General features: G+C 43.4%; 2 protein-coding genes and 1 long non-coding RNA gene across 6 annotated transcripts in view; 1 reads left to right on the top strand and 2 right to left on the bottom strand.

Annotated features, from left to right (window-relative positions):
* The window catches only part of LOC112080467 (cell adhesion molecule CEACAM5-like), a 92,153-nt gene that overhangs the window by 12,655 nt on the left and 58,406 nt on the right, over nucleotides 1–21,092 (top strand). The window contains exon 8 of one of the 4 annotated variants that reach the window (XM_070442596.1): nucleotides 3,812–3,872. The exons of 2 other annotated variants lie outside the window; for them this stretch is intronic. In XM_070442596.1, the coding sequence (XP_070298697.1) occupies nucleotides 3,812–3,872 (61 nt within the window). Of the gene's footprint in view, nucleotides 1–2,717; nucleotides 2,806–3,811; nucleotides 3,873–21,092 lie in introns of those variants that run through there. One more of the 4 variants, XM_070442598.1, reaches the window with a different exon arrangement.
* The window catches only part of LOC139027432 (uncharacterized), an 84,619-nt gene continuing 72,409 nt past the window's right edge, over nucleotides 8,883–21,092 (bottom strand). Inside the window, exon 2 of the long non-coding RNA XR_011479513.1 lies at nucleotides 8,883–8,994. This is a non-coding gene — a long non-coding RNA (uncharacterized lncRNA). The remainder of the gene's footprint in view (nucleotides 8,995–21,092) is intronic.
* Nucleotides 16,305–17,082, bottom strand: LOC112080474 (platelet-activating factor acetylhydrolase IB subunit alpha1-like). The gene has a single exon (XM_024146257.2). The coding sequence runs from the start codon at nucleotides 16,709–16,711 to the stop codon at nucleotides 16,472–16,474; it is 240 nt and encodes a 79-aa protein (XP_024002025.1). The 5' UTR covers nucleotides 16,712–17,082; the 3' UTR covers nucleotides 16,305–16,471.

The following is a 21,092-nucleotide window of genomic DNA, read 5'->3' as shown; positions in this document are numbered from 1 at the left end:
TTTACATGGTGAGGAGAGAGTCAACAAGAGTCAGAAGGGGAGGGGTCTATCCCTTAGAATAGAACCACCTCGACAGTGTGTTTATGTCAATCATTCTATAAACAAATCTTGTTAAAAATGGTCTTCAACAAGGTAAATGAAAGGGCAAACATCCACTGCTCAGCAGCAGCAGCAGCAGTTTCTGTTTCTAAAAGTTCTTAGTATTCATGCCTTGTGTGGATTGTTGCCTTGGAGTCCATTCACTAAGTCCTTTCTGTTTGTTCTGTGTTGATATGTATGTAAACTCTGTTATTTAAGGTAAATTCAGGTGTATTTAATTGTAAATACTTTAAAGGTAACATTTCAATTGATAGTACAGTTAACTGGTGTTTATGTAAAATATGGCTTTGTTTTTTGCATAAGCTTGTAATTCTCGGAGGAGATGAAGGTTGTGGCTCTTGTTTATGTTTTATATTCCTCTTCAGTAATTATTGTCTTAATAGTGTTTTGTCTTTTCCACTGTCTACTGATGTGCAATCTTGGTTGATTTCTTTATCGCGAGAAGGCTGTGAAGAATGTGGATCTTGGTCCTGACGCAGGTCTAAGTCACTGAATCGCAGGCGTAGAGGCTTACACCACAGACACGCTTTCGATCCCGGGAAGTATCACAAACCGACCGTGATTGGTAGTCCTAGGGGCGCAAGACATATTGCCCAAACGTTCGAAATGGGTTAGGGAGGTTTTGCCGGAGGGGGGCGGGGGGGGGGGGGCTTTACTTGCGCTCTCGGCGTCTTAGCAACTCTTGTGGCGGGCCGGGTGCCTGCAGTCTGAACTGGTTGTCAGGTGAACGTGTTTCCCCAGACTTGTGCAGCTCGGCTTCCTTGTTAAGCAGTTAAGAAGTGCGGTCTGGCGGGTCATGGTTTTTCGGAGACGATGATCGAACGTACCCTCCCGAGCCGTTGGCGGAATTGCAGCGTGAGAAAAGTCGAAAATCGGGTAGAAAGGGGTAAAACACAGAAATAATGTGGATCTAATGAGTAGCAACAGAGGGATTGTAGAGTTGCATATCACGCAAAAGGAAATATAAAATGTAATGATAAATGCTAAATAATACATGGAATGCACCCACAACATAAAAAAAAACTGTATGACAAAGAGTTATAATTATATTAAATATATATTTTTTTTAACTAGTCATATTCTCTTAGAGAGCAACATGAGATTACGAAACATGTTTACAAGGTTTATAAAGTAGTTATTAAAGGTCTAACTTTTAAATTTGGAATACTCATGAATTTTTGGCCGTTGATCAACCCTTTGAACATCTCTACATTTCCATGATCTTCTGGCATTTTCCAATATTTCTGGATCCCTTCCTTAGGCACATTGCCAACAACTGGATGCGTAAAGTCAGAGGGATGGGAGAGAGATACACAGTAGTGACCACAAAGCAAACTGCTGTGTTAAGTCTGAGTACATTCATTTTCTGCCATATTGGACATCCAAAAACATTACTATCATGGGTTGTCAGAAAACAGAGGACCAAGCAGGCTAGGCTTGTATCCACTTACTGACAAATGCATCTGAGTTCCTATATCACCCTTACAGTCACACAGTCCCTGTCATGTGTCTGGGGGGTTGTCTGGTCTCCTACATCTCCTGGTTCTCTCACTTACTGTAAGTTTGACTGACACCGGAACGCTGTACATCAGTTTCAGGAATCCTTGTAGAGAGGAAAGGTGAAGAAGAAGAGGAAAGGTTGATCCCAGACAATGGATATGTACAGTGATTTGAAAGTATTCAGACCCCTTGATTATTTTTAACATTTTGTTTTTACGTACAGCATATTCTTAGAAAAACTTGATAAAATATTTTTCCCCTCAATTTACACAACAATACCCCATAATTGACAAAATGTTTATTTTTATTTTTGGCCAAATGTATTAAAAAAATACAAGAAATTCACATTTACATAAGTTAATTCAACATTTACTCAGTCATTTGTTATACACATTTGCAGTAGTTACCAGCCTTGAGTTTCTTGGTTTGACGCTACCAAGGTTGGCACACTGTACTTGGCGGGTTTCTCCTCCCATTCTTTGTCTGCCGAGATCCTTCAAGCGCTGTCAGGTTGATGGGGAGGGCACTGCCACAGTATTTTCAGTCTCTCACGAGATGATTATCGGTTCAGTCCGGGCATTCAACGACATTCAGCAGACTTGTCCCAAGCCTTCTGCGTTATCTTGGCTGTGTGCTTAGGCGGTGTCCTGTTGGAACGTAAACTTTTCCGCCCCAGTCTAAGGTCCTGAGACTCTGGAGCAGGTCTTCATCAAGCGATCTTCTGCTGATAAGTTCATCCCTGCACTGGGGGAGTACACCTGTGTGGCCTTCAACAACATCAATGGCAGGAACAGCACTGCTTCCAAGATGCTCACCGTCATTGGTAAGACAGACTTCAGATTCTTTGCTTTGTTGTGTTCATTTACAATCTGATAAGAATTACAATAAACATACTTATTATACAAAAGAGCCCAAACATTTCAAATCTTTACTCAGTGAAGATGTACAGCAAAATACATCCATTCAGTACAGTGCAGTGTTCACTTATACCTTGAGCTCTCACCCCCTCCTTCCACAAAGATGTACTTTTCCATCAGTCAGGATTTATCTGTGCTCCTCCGTGCATATCATCAGCCAGGATTTATCTGTGCTCCTCCGTGCATATCATCAGNCGTGACCTTCAACTGCTCTGCCTCCTCTCAGCCTCCCAGCCAGTTCAGCTGGTTCTTCAACGGCTCCCAGGTAGCGACTGGCTCAGTGTACAAGACTGGCCCACTGACCTTAGCCAGTCATGGGGAGTACACCTGTGTGGCCTTTAACAACGTCACTGTCAGAAACAGCACTGTCTCCAAGATGCTCACCGTCATTGGTGAGTCAGTAACTGCTACTTAAAATCAAGGGACTAAAACTTCCTTTACTTTGTTTGTGTTCATTTGGTTTTAGACAGTATATGTGCTGTTGAACATACAGTATAATTAGATGGAAGTTGAGATATAAAGTGCTGAAAAACCATTTGACCTACTTTCCACAGCACCTGTGACCATGACCATTGTGAAAGTCATTGGCGTCCAACCAATACTGAATGAGAGATTCTCTCTGACCTGCGACACAGCTGGAACGGTTTACTCCATTCACTGGATGAGGAACGGCTGGCTTCTGTATGCTGACAACAGAACAGACTTCTCTATGAACAACAATACACTGACATTCAACTCCGTCCAGAATTCTGACAACGGAGACTATCAGTGTTCTGCTTCCAACCCCCTTAGTAACATGACCAGCCCAAACTATAGACTGATCGTGAACTGTGAGTATACCCTTAGAAAAATGGGTTCCAAAATGGTTTTGCTGCTGCCCCTATAGGAGAACCCTTTTTGGTTACAGGTAGAACTCTTTTTGGTTCCATGTATAACCCTCTGTGGAAAGGGTGCAACATGGAAGCCAAAACGGTTCTACCTGGAACCAAAAGGGTTTTTTCAAAGGGTTATTCTGTGGGGACAGCCAAAGAACCCTTTTTTGGTTCTAGATAGCACCTTTTTTTCCAAGAGCGTAGTTAACAAGTGCTATAAAGTTCAACTTTAACCCCACGGCTTAAGGTGGAATCTTTGAGAACTTCCTTAATAAATATTGTAGTAAAGTCAATGTAAATGTTTAGATCCCACCTCTAACATCATTAAAATATTTTTGATGACCCTTGACCTTCTGGCCAATAACCTCTATTGAGTGACAGTCAGATGTTGGGTCTACGCTGAATTGGTCTTTTGTATTATAGATGGACCAGAGATGCCTGTTATAACGGGACCAGCAATAGGAGAAACAGGACACAACTTGACCTTAAACTGCTCGCCTCCTCTCAGCCTCCCAGCCAGTTCAGCTGGTTCTTAATGCGTCCCAGGGTGCCTGGCTCAGTGTAGAGACTGGCCCACTGACCTTAGCCAGTCAGGGAGTACACCTGTGTGGCCTTCAACAACATCAATGGCAGGAACAGCACTGCTTCCAAGATGCTCACCGTCATTGGTAAGACAGACTTCAGATTCTTTGCTTTGTTGTGTTCATTTACAATCTGATAGAATTACAATAAACATACTTATTATCAAAAGAGCCCAACATTTCAAATCTTTACTCAGTGAAGATGTACAGCAAAATACATCCATTCAGTACAGTGCAGTGTTCACTTATACCTTGAGCTCTCACCCCTCCTTCCACAAAGATGTACTTTTCCATCAGTCAGGATTTATCTGTGCTCCTCCGTGCATATCATCAGCCAGGATTTATCTGTGCTCCTCCGTGATATCATCAGCCAGGATTTATCTGTGCTCCTCCGTGCATATCATCAGCCAGGATTTACTGTGCTCCTCCGTGCATATATCAGCCAGGATTATCTCCTGTGCATATCATCGCCAGGATTTATCTATGCTCCTCCGTGCATATCATCAGCCAGGATTTATCTGTGCTCCTCCGTGCATATCATCAGCAGGATTTAGCTTGCTCCTCCGTGCATATCATCAGCCAGGATTTATCTGTGCTCCTCCGTGCATATCATCAGCCAGGATTTATCTGTGCTCCTCCGTGCATATCATCAGTCAGGATTTATCTGTGCTCCTCCGTGCATATCATCAGCCAGGATTTATCTATCATCCTCCGTGCATATCATCAGTCAGGATTTATCTGTGCTCCTCCGTGCATATCATCAGTCAGGATTTATCTGTGCTCCTCCGTGCATATCATCAGTCAGGATTTATCTGTGCTCCTCCGTGCATATCATCAGCCAGGATTTATCTGTGCTCCTCCATGCATATCATCAGTCAGGATTTATCTGTGCTCCTCCGTGCATATCATCAGCCAGGATTATCTGTGCTCCTCCATGCATATCATCAGTCAGGATTTATCTGTGCTCCTCTGTGCATATCATCAGCCAGGATTTATCTGTGCTCCTCCGTGCATATCATCAGCCAGGATGTTATCTGTGCTCCTCCGTGCATATCATCAGCCAGGATTTATCTGTGCTCCTCCGTGCATATCATCAGTCAGGATTTATCTGTGCTCCTCCGTGCATATCATCAGCCAGGATTTATCTGTAATCCTCCGTGCATATCATCAGCCAGGATTTATCTGTGCTCCTCCGTGCATATCATCAGTCAGGATTTATCTGTGCTCCTCCGTGCACATCATCAGTCAGGATTTGTCTGTGCTCCTCCGTGCACATATCATCAGCCAGGATTTATCTGTGCTCCTCCGTGCATATCATCAGTCAGGATTTATCTGTGCTCCTCCGTGCATATCATCAGTCAGGATTTATCTGTGCTCCTCCGTGCATATCACAGGACTTCTCATCAGTCAGGAGAGGCCTTGGAGTATACATTCCTACTGTCCACTGCAGTCCACTAAATAATTAAACTCTTCTCATACACAGAGTTTGAACCTAACACTACTTTTAATCTCTAAAGATAAAAAAACTCATACTAAGAGGATATCATGATATAAAACAGGAAATATATAAAACAGTAATATAAAACAGTATTTTACAATCCATCAGATCGTACAACCATTTGTTTTAATATATATAAACTCAGCAAAAATAGAAACGTCCTCTCACTGTCAACTGCATTTATTTTCAGCAAACTTAACATGTGTAAATATTTGTATGAACATAACAAGATTCAACAACTGAGACATAAACTGAACAAGTTCCACAGACATGTGACTAACAGAAATTGAATAATGTTTCCCTGAACAAAAGGGGGGTCAAAAGTAACAGTCAGTATCTGGTGTGGCCACCAGCTGCATTAAGTACTGCAGTGCTCTCCTCCTCATGGACTGCACCAGATTTGCCAGTTCTTGCTGTGAGATGTTACCCCACTCTTCCACCAAGGCACCTGCAAGTTCTAGGACATTTCTGGGGGAATCGCCCTAGCCCTCACTCTCCGATCCAACAGGTCCCAGACATGCTCAATGGGATTGAGATCCGGGCACTTTGCTGCCATGGCAGAACACTGACATTCCTGTCTTGCAGGAAATCACGCACAGAACAAGCAGTATGGCTGGTGGCATTGTCATGCTGGGAGGTCATGTCAGGATGAGCCTGTAGGAAGGTACCACATGATGAGGATGTCTTCCCTGTAACGCACAGCATTGAGATTGGCTGCAATGACAACAAGCTCAGTCCGATGATGCTGTGACACACCGCCCCAGACCATGACGGACCCTCCACCTCCAAATCGATCCCCTTCCAGAGTACAGGCCTTGGTGTAATGCTCATTCCTTTGAAGATAAACGCGAAATCCCGAACAGTACCCTTAGTGAGACAAAACCGCTACTCATCAGTGAAGAGCACTTTTTGCCAGTCCTGTCTGGTCCAGCGACGGTGGATTTGTGGCCATAGGCGACATTGTTGCCGATAATGTCTGGTGAGGACCTGCCTTACAACAGGCCTACAAGCCCTCAGTCCAGCCTCTCTCAGCCTATTGTGGACAGTCTGAGCACTGATGGAGGATTGTGCTTTCCTGGTGTAACTCAGGCAGTTGTTGTTGCCATCCTGTACCTGTCCCGCAGGTGTGATGTTCGGATGTACCGACCCTGTGCTGGTGTTGTTACACGTGGTCTGCCACTGCGAGGTTGATCAGCTGTCCGTCCTGTCTCCCTTGGAGCGTGGTCTTAGGCGTCTCACAGTACAGACATTGCAATGTATTGCCCTGGCCACATCTGCAGTCCTCATGCCTCCTTGCAGCATGCCTAAGGCACGTTCACGCAGATGAGCAGGGACCCTGGGCATCTTTCTTTGGTGTTTTTCAGAGTCAGTAGATAAGGCTTTTAGTGTCCTAAGTTTTCACAACTGTGACCTTAATTGCCTACTGTCTGTAAGCTGTTAGTGTCTTAATGACTGTTCCACAGGTGCATGTTCTTTAATTGTTCATGGTTCATTGAACAAGCATGGGAAACAGTGTTTAAACCCTTTACARTGAAGATCTGTGAAGTTATTTATCTTTGAAAGACAGGGTCCTGAAAAAGGGACGTTTCTTTTTTTGCTGAGTTTACACACACACATATATATATATTTGTTTTATGTATCCAACTTTTGCGTCGCTGGAACTAAACATTTGATCAAATGACAAATCTTGATACTGTACATAAAGCAATACACTTCCTCTGTCCTCACAGAGGCTATAACGTCAGTGATGGTGAAACGAAACAAAATACCAATATCATCTGACAACCTAACCCTGACCTGTGATGTCACCGGGCGYTATGACACCATCTACTGGATGAAGGACAACCTGTCTCTGGTCCTGAACAACACCTTGAACTCTGACATCACCATCTCTAACAACTCTCTGCACTTCAGTCCAGTCAAGGTGTCTAACGATGGAAACTATCAGTGCGTTGCCACCAACCTCTTTGGTCCACACATCAGCCCTAAATACCAGCTACTGGTGAACTGTAAGTACTGGTGTTTTAGTAATATTTAAAATATGCACGTTTATATAATGTAGAAACAGTCAGAAACCCACCACTGGTATGATGGTTAGTGCTATCTGGGATACTTGGAATGTCCCTAGCCTAAACCCTGACATTAACTGTTTTAAATTTCAACCTCAATGGGTTGATGTAAGAGTTGGATGTCCCAAGTATCCTTTTTAKACATTTCCCTATTATGACCCCTCCCCCCCTCTCTCCGTAGATGGCCCTCTGAGTGTGAACGTCTCTGGCCCAGTCTCAGTGGTGATTGGCTCAGTAATCACAGTCACGCTGAAGTGCTCTGCCGACTCCCGGCCAACCAGCGAGTACGGGTGGATATTCAACAACCAATCAGTGCTTGGGACTGGTCCTTTGATGGCTGTTATCGCCTCCTTGGAGAATACAGGGGACTACACTTGTGTGGCCAAGAACCCTGTGACCAACATCTCAATGTCCAAGACCATTAGTCTGGATGTCACTGGTAAGTGGGTGGGCTGTTGCAGTAAGACCTAGGTGGGACGTACTGAGTAATTAAATGTCACAAAGTTGTTTTTATTATGTAGAATTTAATTTGGTTCTAGTTTGCGTACGTGTTTGTGCAAGGATCATTTTCATACATCATGGAAATGCAATACAGAAATTTTCTGAACTGGGGGGTACAGACAGTAATAAAAACAAATACAGTTTTTCAAAAAACGTACTCACTCATTCGCTTTGTCCCCCTCCTCTCCCATTCTTCGTCCCCTCCTCTCCCATTTTTCGTCCCCCTCCTCTCCCATTATCTTCGTCCCCCTCCTCTCCCATTATCTTTGTCCCCCTCCTCTCCCAATCTCTTTGTTCCCCTTCTCTCCCTTTCTTCTTTCTCTCCCAGGCCACTCGCCTGCCCCTCCATTCCTGTCCAGAGTTGGTCTGATGCTGACGGCCCTGCTAGCCCTCTCTCTCTGCCTCTGATCAACCACTGAGACCACCACAGTAAGCACACTGCATGTTTGTCTGCTGGCTGGGAGCCAATCACTCCCTTCCCTCTACCCTCACTGACTGACTCCCCTCACTGATCTGAAAAAGGACTGGAATAGAATAAAGTGGTATTTGTCAATATTGTAATTGCCCCATCTTGCCACTATAGGGCTGGGTTTAGTATGCTCAGCTCCTTCCCAATGCTTTTACATGTGAGGAGAGAGTCAACAAGAGATCAGATGGGAGGGGTCTATCCCTTAGAAATAGAACCCACCTCGACAGTGTGTTTATGTCAATCAATCTCTATAAACTGATATTCTTTTTAAAAACTGGTCTTCAACAAGGTAAATGAAAGGGCAAACATCCACTGCTTCAGCAGCAGCAGCAGCAGCAGCAGTTCTGTTTCTAAAAGTTCTTAGATATTCACTGCCCTTGTGATGACTGTTGCCCTGGAGTCCATTCACTAAGTCCCTTTCTGTGTTGTTCTGTGTTTGATCATGTATGTAAACTCTGTTATTTAAGTACAAATTCAGGTGTATTTAACTTGTAAAATACCTTAAAAGGTAAAACATTTCAATTGATAGTACAGTTAACTGGTGTTTATGTAAAATATGGCTTGTTTTTGCATAAGCTTGTAAATTCTCGGAGGAGAATAGGCTTGTGCTCTTGTCTTATGTTTATATTTCCTCTTCAGTAATTATTGTCTTAAATAAAGTGTTGTCTTTTCACACCGTCCTACTGAATGGTGCATCTTGGTTGATTTCTTATCAGCAGAATTGCTGTGAAGAAATGTGGATCTTGGGCCTCCTGACGCAGCGGTCTAAGTCACTGCATCGCAGGCGCTAGAGGCTTCACCACAGACAGCTTTCGATCCCGGGCAGTATCACAACCGGCCGTGATGTGTAGTCCCCTAGGCGGCGCACAATTGGTCCCAACGTCGACTGGTTAGGGAGGGTTTTGCCGGAGGGGGGGGGGGGGTCTGAACTTGGTTGTCAGGTGAACGTGTATCCCCCGAGACATTGGTGCAGCTGGCTTCCTTGTTAAGCAGTTAAGAAGTGCGGTCTGGCGGGTCATGTTTCGGAGGACGCATGACTCGACGTTACCCTCCCGAGCCGGTTGGGGAATTGCAGCGTGAGACAAGATCGAAATCGGGTAGAAAAGGGGGTAAAACACAGAAATAATGTGGATCTAATGAAGTAGCAACAGAGGGATTTAGAGTTGCATGATACACGCAAAAGGAAATATAAMATGTAATGATAAAATGCTAAAATAATACATTGGAAATCACTCCACATACACRTAAAAAAAATGTATTACAAAGGAGTATAATTATATAATATATATATWTTTTTTAAACTAGTCATATTTCTTGAGAGAGCAACATGAGATTACGAAACATGGTTACAAGGTTTATAAAGTAGTTATTWAAGGTCAACTCTTTAAATTGGGATACTCATGAAGTTTTTGCCTTGATCACCCTTTGACATCTCTACCATTTCCATGATCTTCTGGCATTTCCAATGATTCTGGAATCCTTTCCTTAGGCACATTGCCACAACTGGATTGCATAAAGGTCAGAGAGGATGGGAGAGAGATACACAGAGTGACACAAAGCAAACTGCTGTGTTAGTCTGAGTACCATTCAGTTTCTGCCAACTATTTGACATCCAAAAACATTACTATCATGGGCTGTCAGAAACAGAGTGACAAGCAGGCTAGGATTGTATCCACTTACTGGACAAATAGCACTGAGTTCCTAATCACTCACCCTTACAGTCACACAGTCTGTCATGGTGTCTGGGGGGGTTGATCTGRTCTCCAACTCTCCCTGGGTCCTCCACTGTACCTGTAGYTTGACTGACACCGGAACGCTGTACATCAGTTTCAGGAATCCCTTGGTAGAGAGGATGAGAGAGAGAAAGGTTGATCAGAATGGATATGTACAGTGCATTTGGAAAGTATTCAGACCCCTTGATTTTTTTCAACATTTTGTTTTTACGTTACAGCCATATTCTAAAATTGATAMAATTATTTTTTCCCCCTCATCAATCTACACACAATACCCCATAATGACAAAACTGTTTATTTTTATTTTTTGCAAATGTATTAAAAAAATACAAKAAATATCACATTTACATAAGTATTCAAACCATTTACTCAGTCATTTGTTATAGCACCTTTGGCAGTGATTACAGCCTTGAGTCTTCTTGGGTTTGACGCTACAAGGTTGRCACACCTGTACTTGGGGAGTTTCTCCCATTCTTTTCTGCAGATCCTCTCAAGCGCTGTCAGGTTGKATGGGGAGGGGCACTGCACAGCTATTTTCAGGTCTCTCCAGAGATGATTGATCGGGTTCAAGTCCGGGCCATTCAACGACATTCAGAGACTTGTCCCAAAGCAACTTCTGCGTTATCTTGGCTGTGTGCTTAGGGTCGGTGTCCTGTTGGAACGTAAACCTTYGCCCCCAGTCTAAGGTCCTGAGCACTCTGGAGCAGGTTTTCATCAAGGATCTCTCTGATCCTGACTAGTCTCCCAGTCCCTGCCACTGAAAAAYATCCCCACAGCATGATGCTGCCACCACCATGCTTCACTTTAGGGATTGTGCCAGGTTTTCTCCACATGTGACACTAGGCATGCAGGCCAAAGATTTCAATMTTGGTTTCATGAGAGCAGAGAATCTTGTTTCTCATGGTCTGAGAGTCCTTTGGGTGCCTTTTGGCAAACTCCAAGTGGGCTGCCATGTGCCTTTTACTGAGGAGTGGCTTCTGTCTGGCCACTCTACCATATGGGCCTGATTGGTGGAGTGCTGCAGAGATGGTTGTCCTTCTGAAAGGTTCTCCCATYTCCACAGAGGAACTCTGGAGCTCTGTCAGAGTGACCATCGGGTTCTTGGTCACATCCCTGACCAAGGCAATTTTCCCCTGATTGCTCAGTTTGGCCGGGAGGCCAGCTCTAGGAAGTGTCTTGGTGGTTCCAAACTTCTTCAATTTAAGAATGATGGAGGACACGGTGTTCTTGGGGACCTTCAATGCTGCAGACATTTATTGGTACCCTTCCCCAGATCTCTGCTTTGACACAATCCTSTCTCTGAGCTCTACGGACAATTCCTTCAACCTCATGGCATGGTTTTTGCTCTGATATGCGCTGTCAACTGTGGGACGTTATATGGACTGGCGTGTGCCTTTCCAAATCATGTCCAATCAATTGAATTWAMCATAGGTGTACTCCAATCATGTTGTAGAAACATCTCAACAATGATCAATGGAAACAGGATCAAATCAAATGTAATTTGTCACATGCTGAATACAACAGGTGTAGACCTTACCGTGAGATGCATACTAACAAGTCCTTAACCAACAATGTATTTCGAGAAATAGAGATAACATAATATTTCCAAAATAAACTAAAGTTAAAAAAATATACAGTTGAAGTCGGAAGTTTACATATACCTTAGCCAAATACATTTATACTCAGTTTTTCACAATTCCTGACATTTAATCCAAGTAAAAATTCCCTGTCTTAGGTCAGTGAGGATCACCACTTTATTTTAAGAATGTGAAATGTCAGAATAACAGTAGAGAGATGTAACGCTCGTCTTTAGGTGGAAGAGAGGAGGACCAARGCGCAGCGTGGTGAATGTTCATGATGTCGAATTTTAATGATATCCAACAAAAACAGAACACTGACAAAATACAAAATAACAAAACGACGTGAACAGACCTGAACTTGAGAACACAATAAAACATGAACGCACGAACAGGAAGGAACAAACGAACGAACGAAACGAAACAGTACCGTGTGGCGAACAAACACAGACACAGCAACAATCACCCACAAACAAACAGTGAGAAACAGTCTACCTTAATATGGTTCCCAATCAGAGGAAACGTAAAACACCTGCCCCTGATTGAGAACCATATCAGGCTAGTTGACCATGAACCCAACATAGAAACACATAACATAGAACATATCTCACCTCACGGTTAGATGCCGAGCAGTTGCCATACCAGGCGGTGATGCAACCGGTCAGGATGTTCTCAATGGTGCAGCTGTATAACTTTTTGAGGTTCTGGGGACCCATGCCAAATCTTTTCAGTCTGCTGAGGGGGAAAAGGTGTTGTCGTGCCCTCTTCACAACTGTCTTGGTGTGTTTGGACCATGATAGTTTGTGATGTGAAGTGGACACCAAGGAACTTGAAACTCTTGACCCGCTCCTATTCAGCCCCGTCAATGTTCATGGGGACCTGTTCGGGCCTCCTTTTCCTATAGTCCACGATCAGCTCCTTTGTCTTGCTTACACTGAGGGAGAGGTCGTTGTCCTGGCACCACACGGCCAGGTCTCTGACCTCCCCCCTATAGGCTGTCTCATCATTGTCGTGATGTTCTGATGTCCAGAAGCTATTTTCGGTCATAAGAGACTGTAGCAGCAACATTATGTACAAAATGAGTTACAAACAATGCGAAAAAACTAACAAAATAGCACAGTTGGTTAGGAGCCCGTAAAATAGCAGCCATCCCCTCTGGCGCCATTATTGCACCTGAGCTCAATTTTGAGTCTCATAGCAATGGGTCTGAATACTTATGTAAATAAGGTATCTGTTTTTAATTTGTATTTTATTTGCAAAAATGTCTAAAAACCTGTTTCCGCTTTGTCTTTATGATTGACGAGGGGAAAAAACAATTTAATCAATTTTAGAATACTGCTGTAACGTAACAAAAACTGGAAAAAGTCAAGGGGTCTGAATACTTTCCGAATGCACTGTATGTATGATGGATTATTCTGCATGATTGATGTTTCTGTATGATGGATATTTCTGTATGATGGATATGTCTGTATAATAAATATGTCTGTATGATGGATATTTCTGTATGATGGATATGTCTGTATGATAAATATGTCTGTATGATGGATATTTCTGTATGATGGATATGTCTGTATGATGAATATTAATGTATGATGGATGTCTGTATGCAACTACTATGAGATGGCTATGTCTGTCTGCAACACTTCATGAAACACTCAAAACATCAGAAAGAAACAATCAAATTCACATGTCAATTTGTCTATAAGACTCCCTATGAGTTAAGAGTTAAATGTAGTGCTTTCACAGACACTTCAAATAATGCACACCAGTAGCAGTTGTATTACGTGTAACCTAACTCACTGTACATGATGAAGCCAAATACATTCAACAGTAAATCAAACAGAATGTTCAATATTTTACCTTGTCCTTGACCGGTGAATGCCAATACACAGAACAGCATTAGCATCTTTAATCCCATTCCTATGGCCACAATATCCTTGTGAATGTGCAATATAACCTCTGCAGCTTCTGCTGAATGAACAACTAAACTCTGCAGTTACTTCAGCCCTTTATATAGACGTGTGTCTCAGTTTGAGATGAAAGGGCCATGTTGTATGAAGCGCGTGCCCCTACCTAAACCAACACCTGCCTTGTGGCTTGTGTTAWATACGCCAAGAGTTTTGGAAAGAGTGGACGTTGGCCAAAACAACACCTCATAGTGCTACTGATGGGTGAAGTCAGCCTGACAGGTGGATGAGGGCCCTTYATGATATTGACCTGTGAAAGTGTCTATAGCAAAACACTCTTCATGACTCTTCATGGCTTATGTTCAATAAATATACTTTATCAGAGCAAACAAATAACATTCTTTAGGTTGAATGTTCACCTGAAGACTTGAAGGCCGCTTGAAACTGTCAGCCAGACACTGATTGCGGTCCCTTGGCAAACATTAAGACAATGATCAAATATTCCTCTAATGAGGAAATAAAAGTATCATTGATCTGATCGGTCAATTTGCTACCCAGATCATCATTCAAGCGATTTGAGCAAACTCAATGACAGTGTATTTGCATGAAAGCATTAGAGAAGTTGTTTGCACCGAGTCAAACCTCACATTGACTATCACAGGACATGAACATTCTTTCACGGCATAATGGTTTGGTGCTCTGCTGGATTCCATTAATCAGTCACGGTATTGGGCTCCACACCGCTACGCTGGATTGGCTGGATCATTCACCCCCATGTCGATGATATCTCTGATTCTCTGAAGACCAACTTAAAAACAGATATTTACACTTGGTCTCTTGAGCTTCCATTTTCAGGCATGTTAGAAGCTATATGGTGGAACAGGTAAATAAATACTTTTTAACAACTGACAACGCCAACTAACCATACGAAGAAGTGGGTCCAATGTCTCATCACAGTACAGTGTGTCACTAGACAGCTCTCTTGTGGTTCTCTGCTCAGGCATAACTCAATTCGTACAGGTACCGTATCTTGGATGTGCTCAGGACATCACATGCAGGTATAAAACTGTTTGGTCATCCCAATCCAATTCATCACTCCATTGTTGTGTTTAAGTGTACTCTTGCTGCACCCATTAGTTTGAGTACATTAATCAAACACACTGGATGTTTTGACAAGCTACAGCTAAAGGTCAATTATTTTGGTTTAAAAAAAACTTCTTAGCAGAGCCATCATGCAGACACAATTCAGTGGTTGGAAGCTGCAAACAAAGCAATGTCCACAMACACTGCAAGCTTTCATTGGTTTTAATGCACTGCATTTTGACAATCACCATTCAAGATCAACAACACAAACATGGTCAAGTGCAGAGGCTGGTAGGCCTACATACACAGTACATACACAAACAGTCAAAGCAGCCTTTTATAGGGAGTCTTGGGTCTCGTGGGGTGACTGCCTTTGAATAAAGAGTATAAGACAAGTATAAGCCAGCTACTGTACAAGACATCCATACACACTGACTATAGTATTATATCCAAGCCAAATACCCACCAGTCTCAGCGCTACTTTGAAATGCCCTCATCATTCACCATACCCTTCCCCATATGTGTGCAGCCAAAATAAGACATTCAGGGTAAGTCTTCACAAATAAAAAGCAACGGTGGTAAACAGATACAGGAAATTAGTAATGCTTTAACAGTAGAGCGAACTGATGCCTTATTGCACCGTCTCCGTGAATGGTCTACGTGTTTAAACACATGACACCATTAAAGGGATTTTAAATTATATTATTAGTAACCAAATCAGATCAATAGGACTGTACATGTTTTCAAAGTTAAGAGAAAAAGACAGGAAATGTGGTTATTTGACAGAGGAAACAAAACAAACCTTTAGTATGGTAGCTTTCAGATTCTCYTAACCTTTGYGGGGAAGCTCTTATAATGTATCTATCAGCCAGAGGAGAGATCCTGGCATATTATTCATCATATCCACCATACAGCATGAAACTAAAGCGAAGGATAATCTCTCAAATCAGCTCAATCAAATCTCAGTTGGTGATAAGCGGTTAAATCTGATTAGCAACACAGATGTTTGATCCTATTAGTGCTTAGTGGTCTTCTACTCAGCCATTTTGGTGGTAAGTTACAGTATCGTCCCATAGAATAGAGTAGTGCAGTGGTTACCAACCCTGGTTCAGGAAAGCCTTTTTAGAGCACGATTTTTTCCTGTCACGCCTGCTCCTGCTCTCCTTCCCCAGGATTACGCACTCCTGCCACCAACAGTACGCACACCTGCTTTTCCCCATCACGTGCATCAGCGATTGGACTCAATCACCTCTGTCATTACCTCCTTTATATCTGTCTGATTTCCCGCTCTGTTCCCTGCTGCAGCATTGCTTGTCGCATGTCCTTGTTCACCTGTGTGCTGAAGCTGTGCCTGTCTTGTTACCCGTTTGTTCCTGATTATATGTTGGCTCTCCGTACCTGCTTCTCATCACCAGCGTMGGTTACTTACACTTCCAACCTAGTATTTAAAACATAAAACGTGATTCAACCAATCAAGGACTAGATATTATTTGAATCATGGGATGGAACAAAAGGCTGTACTAAAATACTAAAAAGTGTTCTTAAAGTAGTGAATGTGCTAAAAGCCTGTACTCTTGTGGCTCTCCAGGACCAGTGTTTTTACCTCTGATGTAGTGAGTCATTTGGTYATTGGCCATCAGTTCTCCATCAGTTGGTCTTTGGCCTTCAGTTTTCAGCCTGTTTCTCCAGCAGGCYCTTGAGGTGGGCGTGTAGCGGCTGGCACACAGCCTGGTAGCCCTGCGGGGTGAGGTGGAGGTAGTCATACAGGTCCTGGTGGGAGATGCTGCCGTCCGAGTGCACAAAGCCGGGGTCCACGTTGAGGAGGGAGGTGTGGGGGAGAGAGGACACAGCCTCCTGAACCAGCTTGTTGACCTGGGCGTTCCTCTCCCGCAGGGAGTTGGGCATCTTACCCCTGGGCAGCACTCCCTGTGGTTGGAAACATACATGATAGCACAGGAGGCTGCTGAGAGGCRAAGAGCTCACAATAATGTCCGGAATGGMGCAAATGGAATGGCATCAAACACCTGAAAACCATGTGTGTGATAGCATTCCACTGATTCAGCTCCAGCCATTACCACAAGTCCGTTCTCCCAAATTAAGGTCCCACCAACCTCCTGTGCATTGTAGTCACTAGATTCCCATGCTAGAAAGGACAAATGTGACAATATGGTTAGCAATGATAATGGAGTCCATAAAGTATGCAGTTCATAATTTAAGTTTGTGTTATCAAAAAGGTTAATGGTTGTAAAGGGGATTTTCCAGGTGAACAAAAGGGAGAGCAGTCAATCATATTAATCTAAATCCTTTCAGTTTATTACAAGAATTCAAGGAGAACATCTCCAGAACAGAAGCCAAGAGAAATGTCTAACGGGCTTCTCTGAGAGGGCACTTATATATTAATCCTACAGCAACGAGTGTTGAATAAACAAGTCACAACATCAGYGGCTACAGAATCAGTGTGTCCTCTGCAAAGTCAGCTTGTCTTTGATGAGTTGGACTATGGCCATGATGCCTCCACAGATCTGTTCTGCAGTGTGACCGTGATTATTGGTGCCCACCCACAGCACCACAACCTGGTGGAGGCAGAGGCACAAACATCAACTTGGTGGGCAGTTTCATTCATACCACTTGATTTAAAAGCATGTTCAATGATTGATACTGAAAGTGCTTTTTGGCCCAGGAACAGGCTTGGGACCATGGGTCTGTGCAGCCATTAGGGTTTAAATCTGAACAAGGAGTAGTGTACTATCAACTCTAATGTAATGTACTAACGTGTTGTCTTCGTGTATACATACCTTTGCCGCTGATGTGGGTCAACTCTCCATTGCTCAATCTCCACAAGGCATGCTGTGTTGCATCACCTACTCAGCAAACTGGATGCAGTCTATCACAGTGCCATCCGTTTTGTAACCAAAGCTCCTTATACCACCCACCACTGCGACCTGTATGMTCTCGTCGGCTGGCCCTCGCTTCATACTCGTCGCCAGACCCACTGGCTCCAGGTCATCTACAAGACCCTGCTAGGTAAAGTCCCCCCTTATCTCAGCTCGCTGGTCACCATAGCAGCACCCACCTACAGCACACGCTCCAGCAGGTATATCTCTCTGGTCACCCCCAAAGCCAATTCCTCCTTTGGCCGCCGCTCCTTCCAGTTCTCTGCTGCCAATGACTGGACCGAACTACAAAAATCTCTGAAACTGGAAACAATTATCTCCCTCACTAGCTTTAAGCACCAGCTGTCAGAGCAGCTCACAGATTACTGCACCTGTACATAGCCCATCTATAATTTAGCCCAAACAACTACCTCTTCCCCTACTGTATTTATTGATTTATTTTGCTCCTTTGCACCCCATTATTTCTATTTCTACTTTCCACATTCTTCCACTGCAAATCTACCATTCCAGTGTTTTACTTGCTATATTGTATTTACTTCGCCACCATGGCCTAGTTTTCCTTTACCTCCCTTATCTCACCTCATTTGCTCACATTGTATATAGACTTATTTTTCTACTGTATTATTGACTGTATGTTTTGTTTATTCCATGTGTAACTGTGTTGTTGTATGTGTCGAACTGCTTTGCTTTATCTTGGCCAGGTCGCAATTGTAAATGAGAACTCTCAACTTGCCTACCTGGTTAAATAAAGGTGAAATAAATAAATAAATAAAAACACATGAACTGTGTGATATTTGACAGAGTCAACATGGAGGCAGTACACATGGGCCCATGTGAGGGAGAACACCATCTCTCTGGCAAGATTAGATAGGTTTTATTGTTTTGAGCATCAATCTCAGGTCTGTAAATCAAGTGTGATAACCCCAGTTGGATCTTCTGATCATTGTTAAATAACCGAGGTGATGTTCATTAACGCTGTAAAACCCAAAAGTGCATACTGGCATTTTAATATACATTTATTGAGTGATGCTCACTTCAGGAAATGTTTTTTCTGGAAGAGGTGGAGATCTCAAAAGGCCAGTTTTGTATCCCTTCAACAGTGGTGGGATATAAGGAAAATCCAGATTCAACAATTCTGTAATCAGTACACGATGAATGTCACCAGAGACATCACCAGATCAATGAACGCCCTAGTGTCTGAAATAACRGAACTCCTGACGTTGGTTGAGACCACAGGAAATCGAGGCCATATTTAGGCCCTCAAGAGAAAAAAAAGCCACATTGGCAGACCTGCTGGGTATCAGAGCACAGGGGGCGTTGGCAGACCTGCTGGGTATCAGAGCACAGGGAGCGTTGGCAGACCTGCTGGGTATCAGAGCACAGGGGGCGTTGGCAGACCTGCTGGGTATCAGAGCACAGGGGGCGTTGGCAGACTTGCTGGGTATCAGAGCACAGGGGGCGTTGGCAGACCTGCTGGGTATCAGAGCACAGGGGGCATTGGTGAGAAGTACGTTTCAGGGAATCTCTGAAATGGATGCCTAATCCAAATTTTTCTTCGGTTTAGAGAAAAAGAATGGACAAAGAAGAATTATTYGTTGCCTCAAATCAGCTGTTGGACAAGAGCTCACTAGCCCTAGTGAAATTAGAAAGAGGACAGTAGAGTTCTATGCTGAGCTCTACAAGTGTGCGTACAAAGAGGATAAAACAGTGACACAGCAGTTCCTTGATGGACTCCCACTGCTGGCTGCATTAGCTCAGGTTGAGCTAGAGCAACCATTGTTTTTGCAGGAGCTATACACTGCATTAAAAGGCATGGAAAATGGAAGGGCACCAGGCATTGATGGGCTTCCCATTGACTGTTTTGGGTCTTTTTGGGCCATGTTGGGAGAGGATTGGCTAGCAGTAGTTAACAATAGTTTGACAGGAGGGTTACTACCGATAAGCTGCAGGAGGGCTGTCCTCACCCTACTGCCAAAAAAGGGKGACTCTAGGGAGGTGAAGAACTGGAGGCCGGTGGCTTTATTGTGCACTGATTATAAGACCTAGCAGGCAGATAGGGGATAACATTTTCCTGATTCAGAAGTTTTTGGACGTCTCTAAGGCTATTGGGTTGGATGCTGGTCTAATTTCAATTGATCAGGAAAAGGCATTTGACCGAGTTGAACATCAATACTTATGGCACACTTTTGAGGCGTTTGGTTTCAGCTCTGGTTTTACTGCCATGATCAGGGTGATATATGGTGACATTGAAAGTGTACTGGAAGTTAACGGTGGCTTGAGTGCTCCATTTAAAGTGTGTAGAGCTATTAGGCAGGGGTGTTCTTTGTCARGAATGTTATATGCCATCGCTATAGAGCCACTACTAAATAGCATTAGAAGTCGCATTGAAGGGGCGTACCTTTCAGAGGATATTCCTCCTATTCGTCTCTCAGCTTATGCTGATGTAGTTATTTTAGTGAAAAATCAAGYAGAGGTGGATAGTTTGAGTCTCATGGTTGATCGGTTTAGGGGAATATCCACTTCAAATGTAAATTGTGGAAAAAGTTGTGCTTGACAGATTGGAAAATGTTCTGAAGGGATCATTGCTTTGCCAGAGGGGCTGGAATGGTATAAAGGAGGGTTTACGTATCTTGGAGTGTACCTAGGGGATGAGGGGACAATGGGAAAACATTGAAATAGTGGAAAGGAGGATGAGGAGATGGCGTTGGTTGTTATCTCGTATGTCATACAGGGGGGCGTACTATTATTATTAATAATGTGGTTGCCTCTGCACTATGGCATCGGTTGTCATGTTTAGACCCACCATCTGGACTTTTGGCTAAGATACCGGCGATTGTTGTAGATTTCTTTTGGAATAAATATCATTGGGTTCCACAAAGTGTTTTGTATTTGTCAAAAGAGGAGAGGGATCAAGGTCTTGTACATCTTGCAAGTAGGGCTGATGCTTTMYGGTTTCAGTTTATTCAAAGGTTGGTTTATTTACTGGAAAATGGAGAGGGGAGACAGCTCTTGYATTACAGAAGGTCGGGATTAGGTTTAAAGAAGGCTTCGTTTTTGTTTGATAGTAGCCAGATTTCTAGGGAGGGAATACCTCCGTTTTACAGAGGCCTTCTTAGGATTTGGAGCATAATGAAGGTGTCCAGAAGCACTCCAGCGGAGTCAGTGCATTGGCTGCTGGAGGAACCTCTGGTGTWTGGGGCAAGACTGGTTTGTACAACTGCAGCTGTTCCACATTTCTCCAAAATTCTGGTGAAAGGGAAAATCATCACCCTAAAACAGTTAATGGTCATGGCTGGGCCCAGCTTAAAACTTCTTGCAACTATAGGGGTGCTGTTCCGCATTAGCATATTTGTGTCTCCAAATTAAACTGCCTCGTGCTAAATTCTTGATCG

This window comes from Salvelinus sp. IW2-2015, unplaced genomic scaffold, assembly GCF_002910315.2.
Source record: "Salvelinus sp. IW2-2015 unplaced genomic scaffold, ASM291031v2 Un_scaffold16327, whole genome shotgun sequence".
Classification (NCBI taxonomy): domain Eukaryota; kingdom Metazoa; phylum Chordata; class Actinopteri; order Salmoniformes; family Salmonidae; genus Salvelinus; species Salvelinus sp. IW2-2015.
The sequence above is the reverse complement of the archived record's forward strand: the minus strand, read 5'-3'. Positions and strand labels throughout refer to the sequence as shown.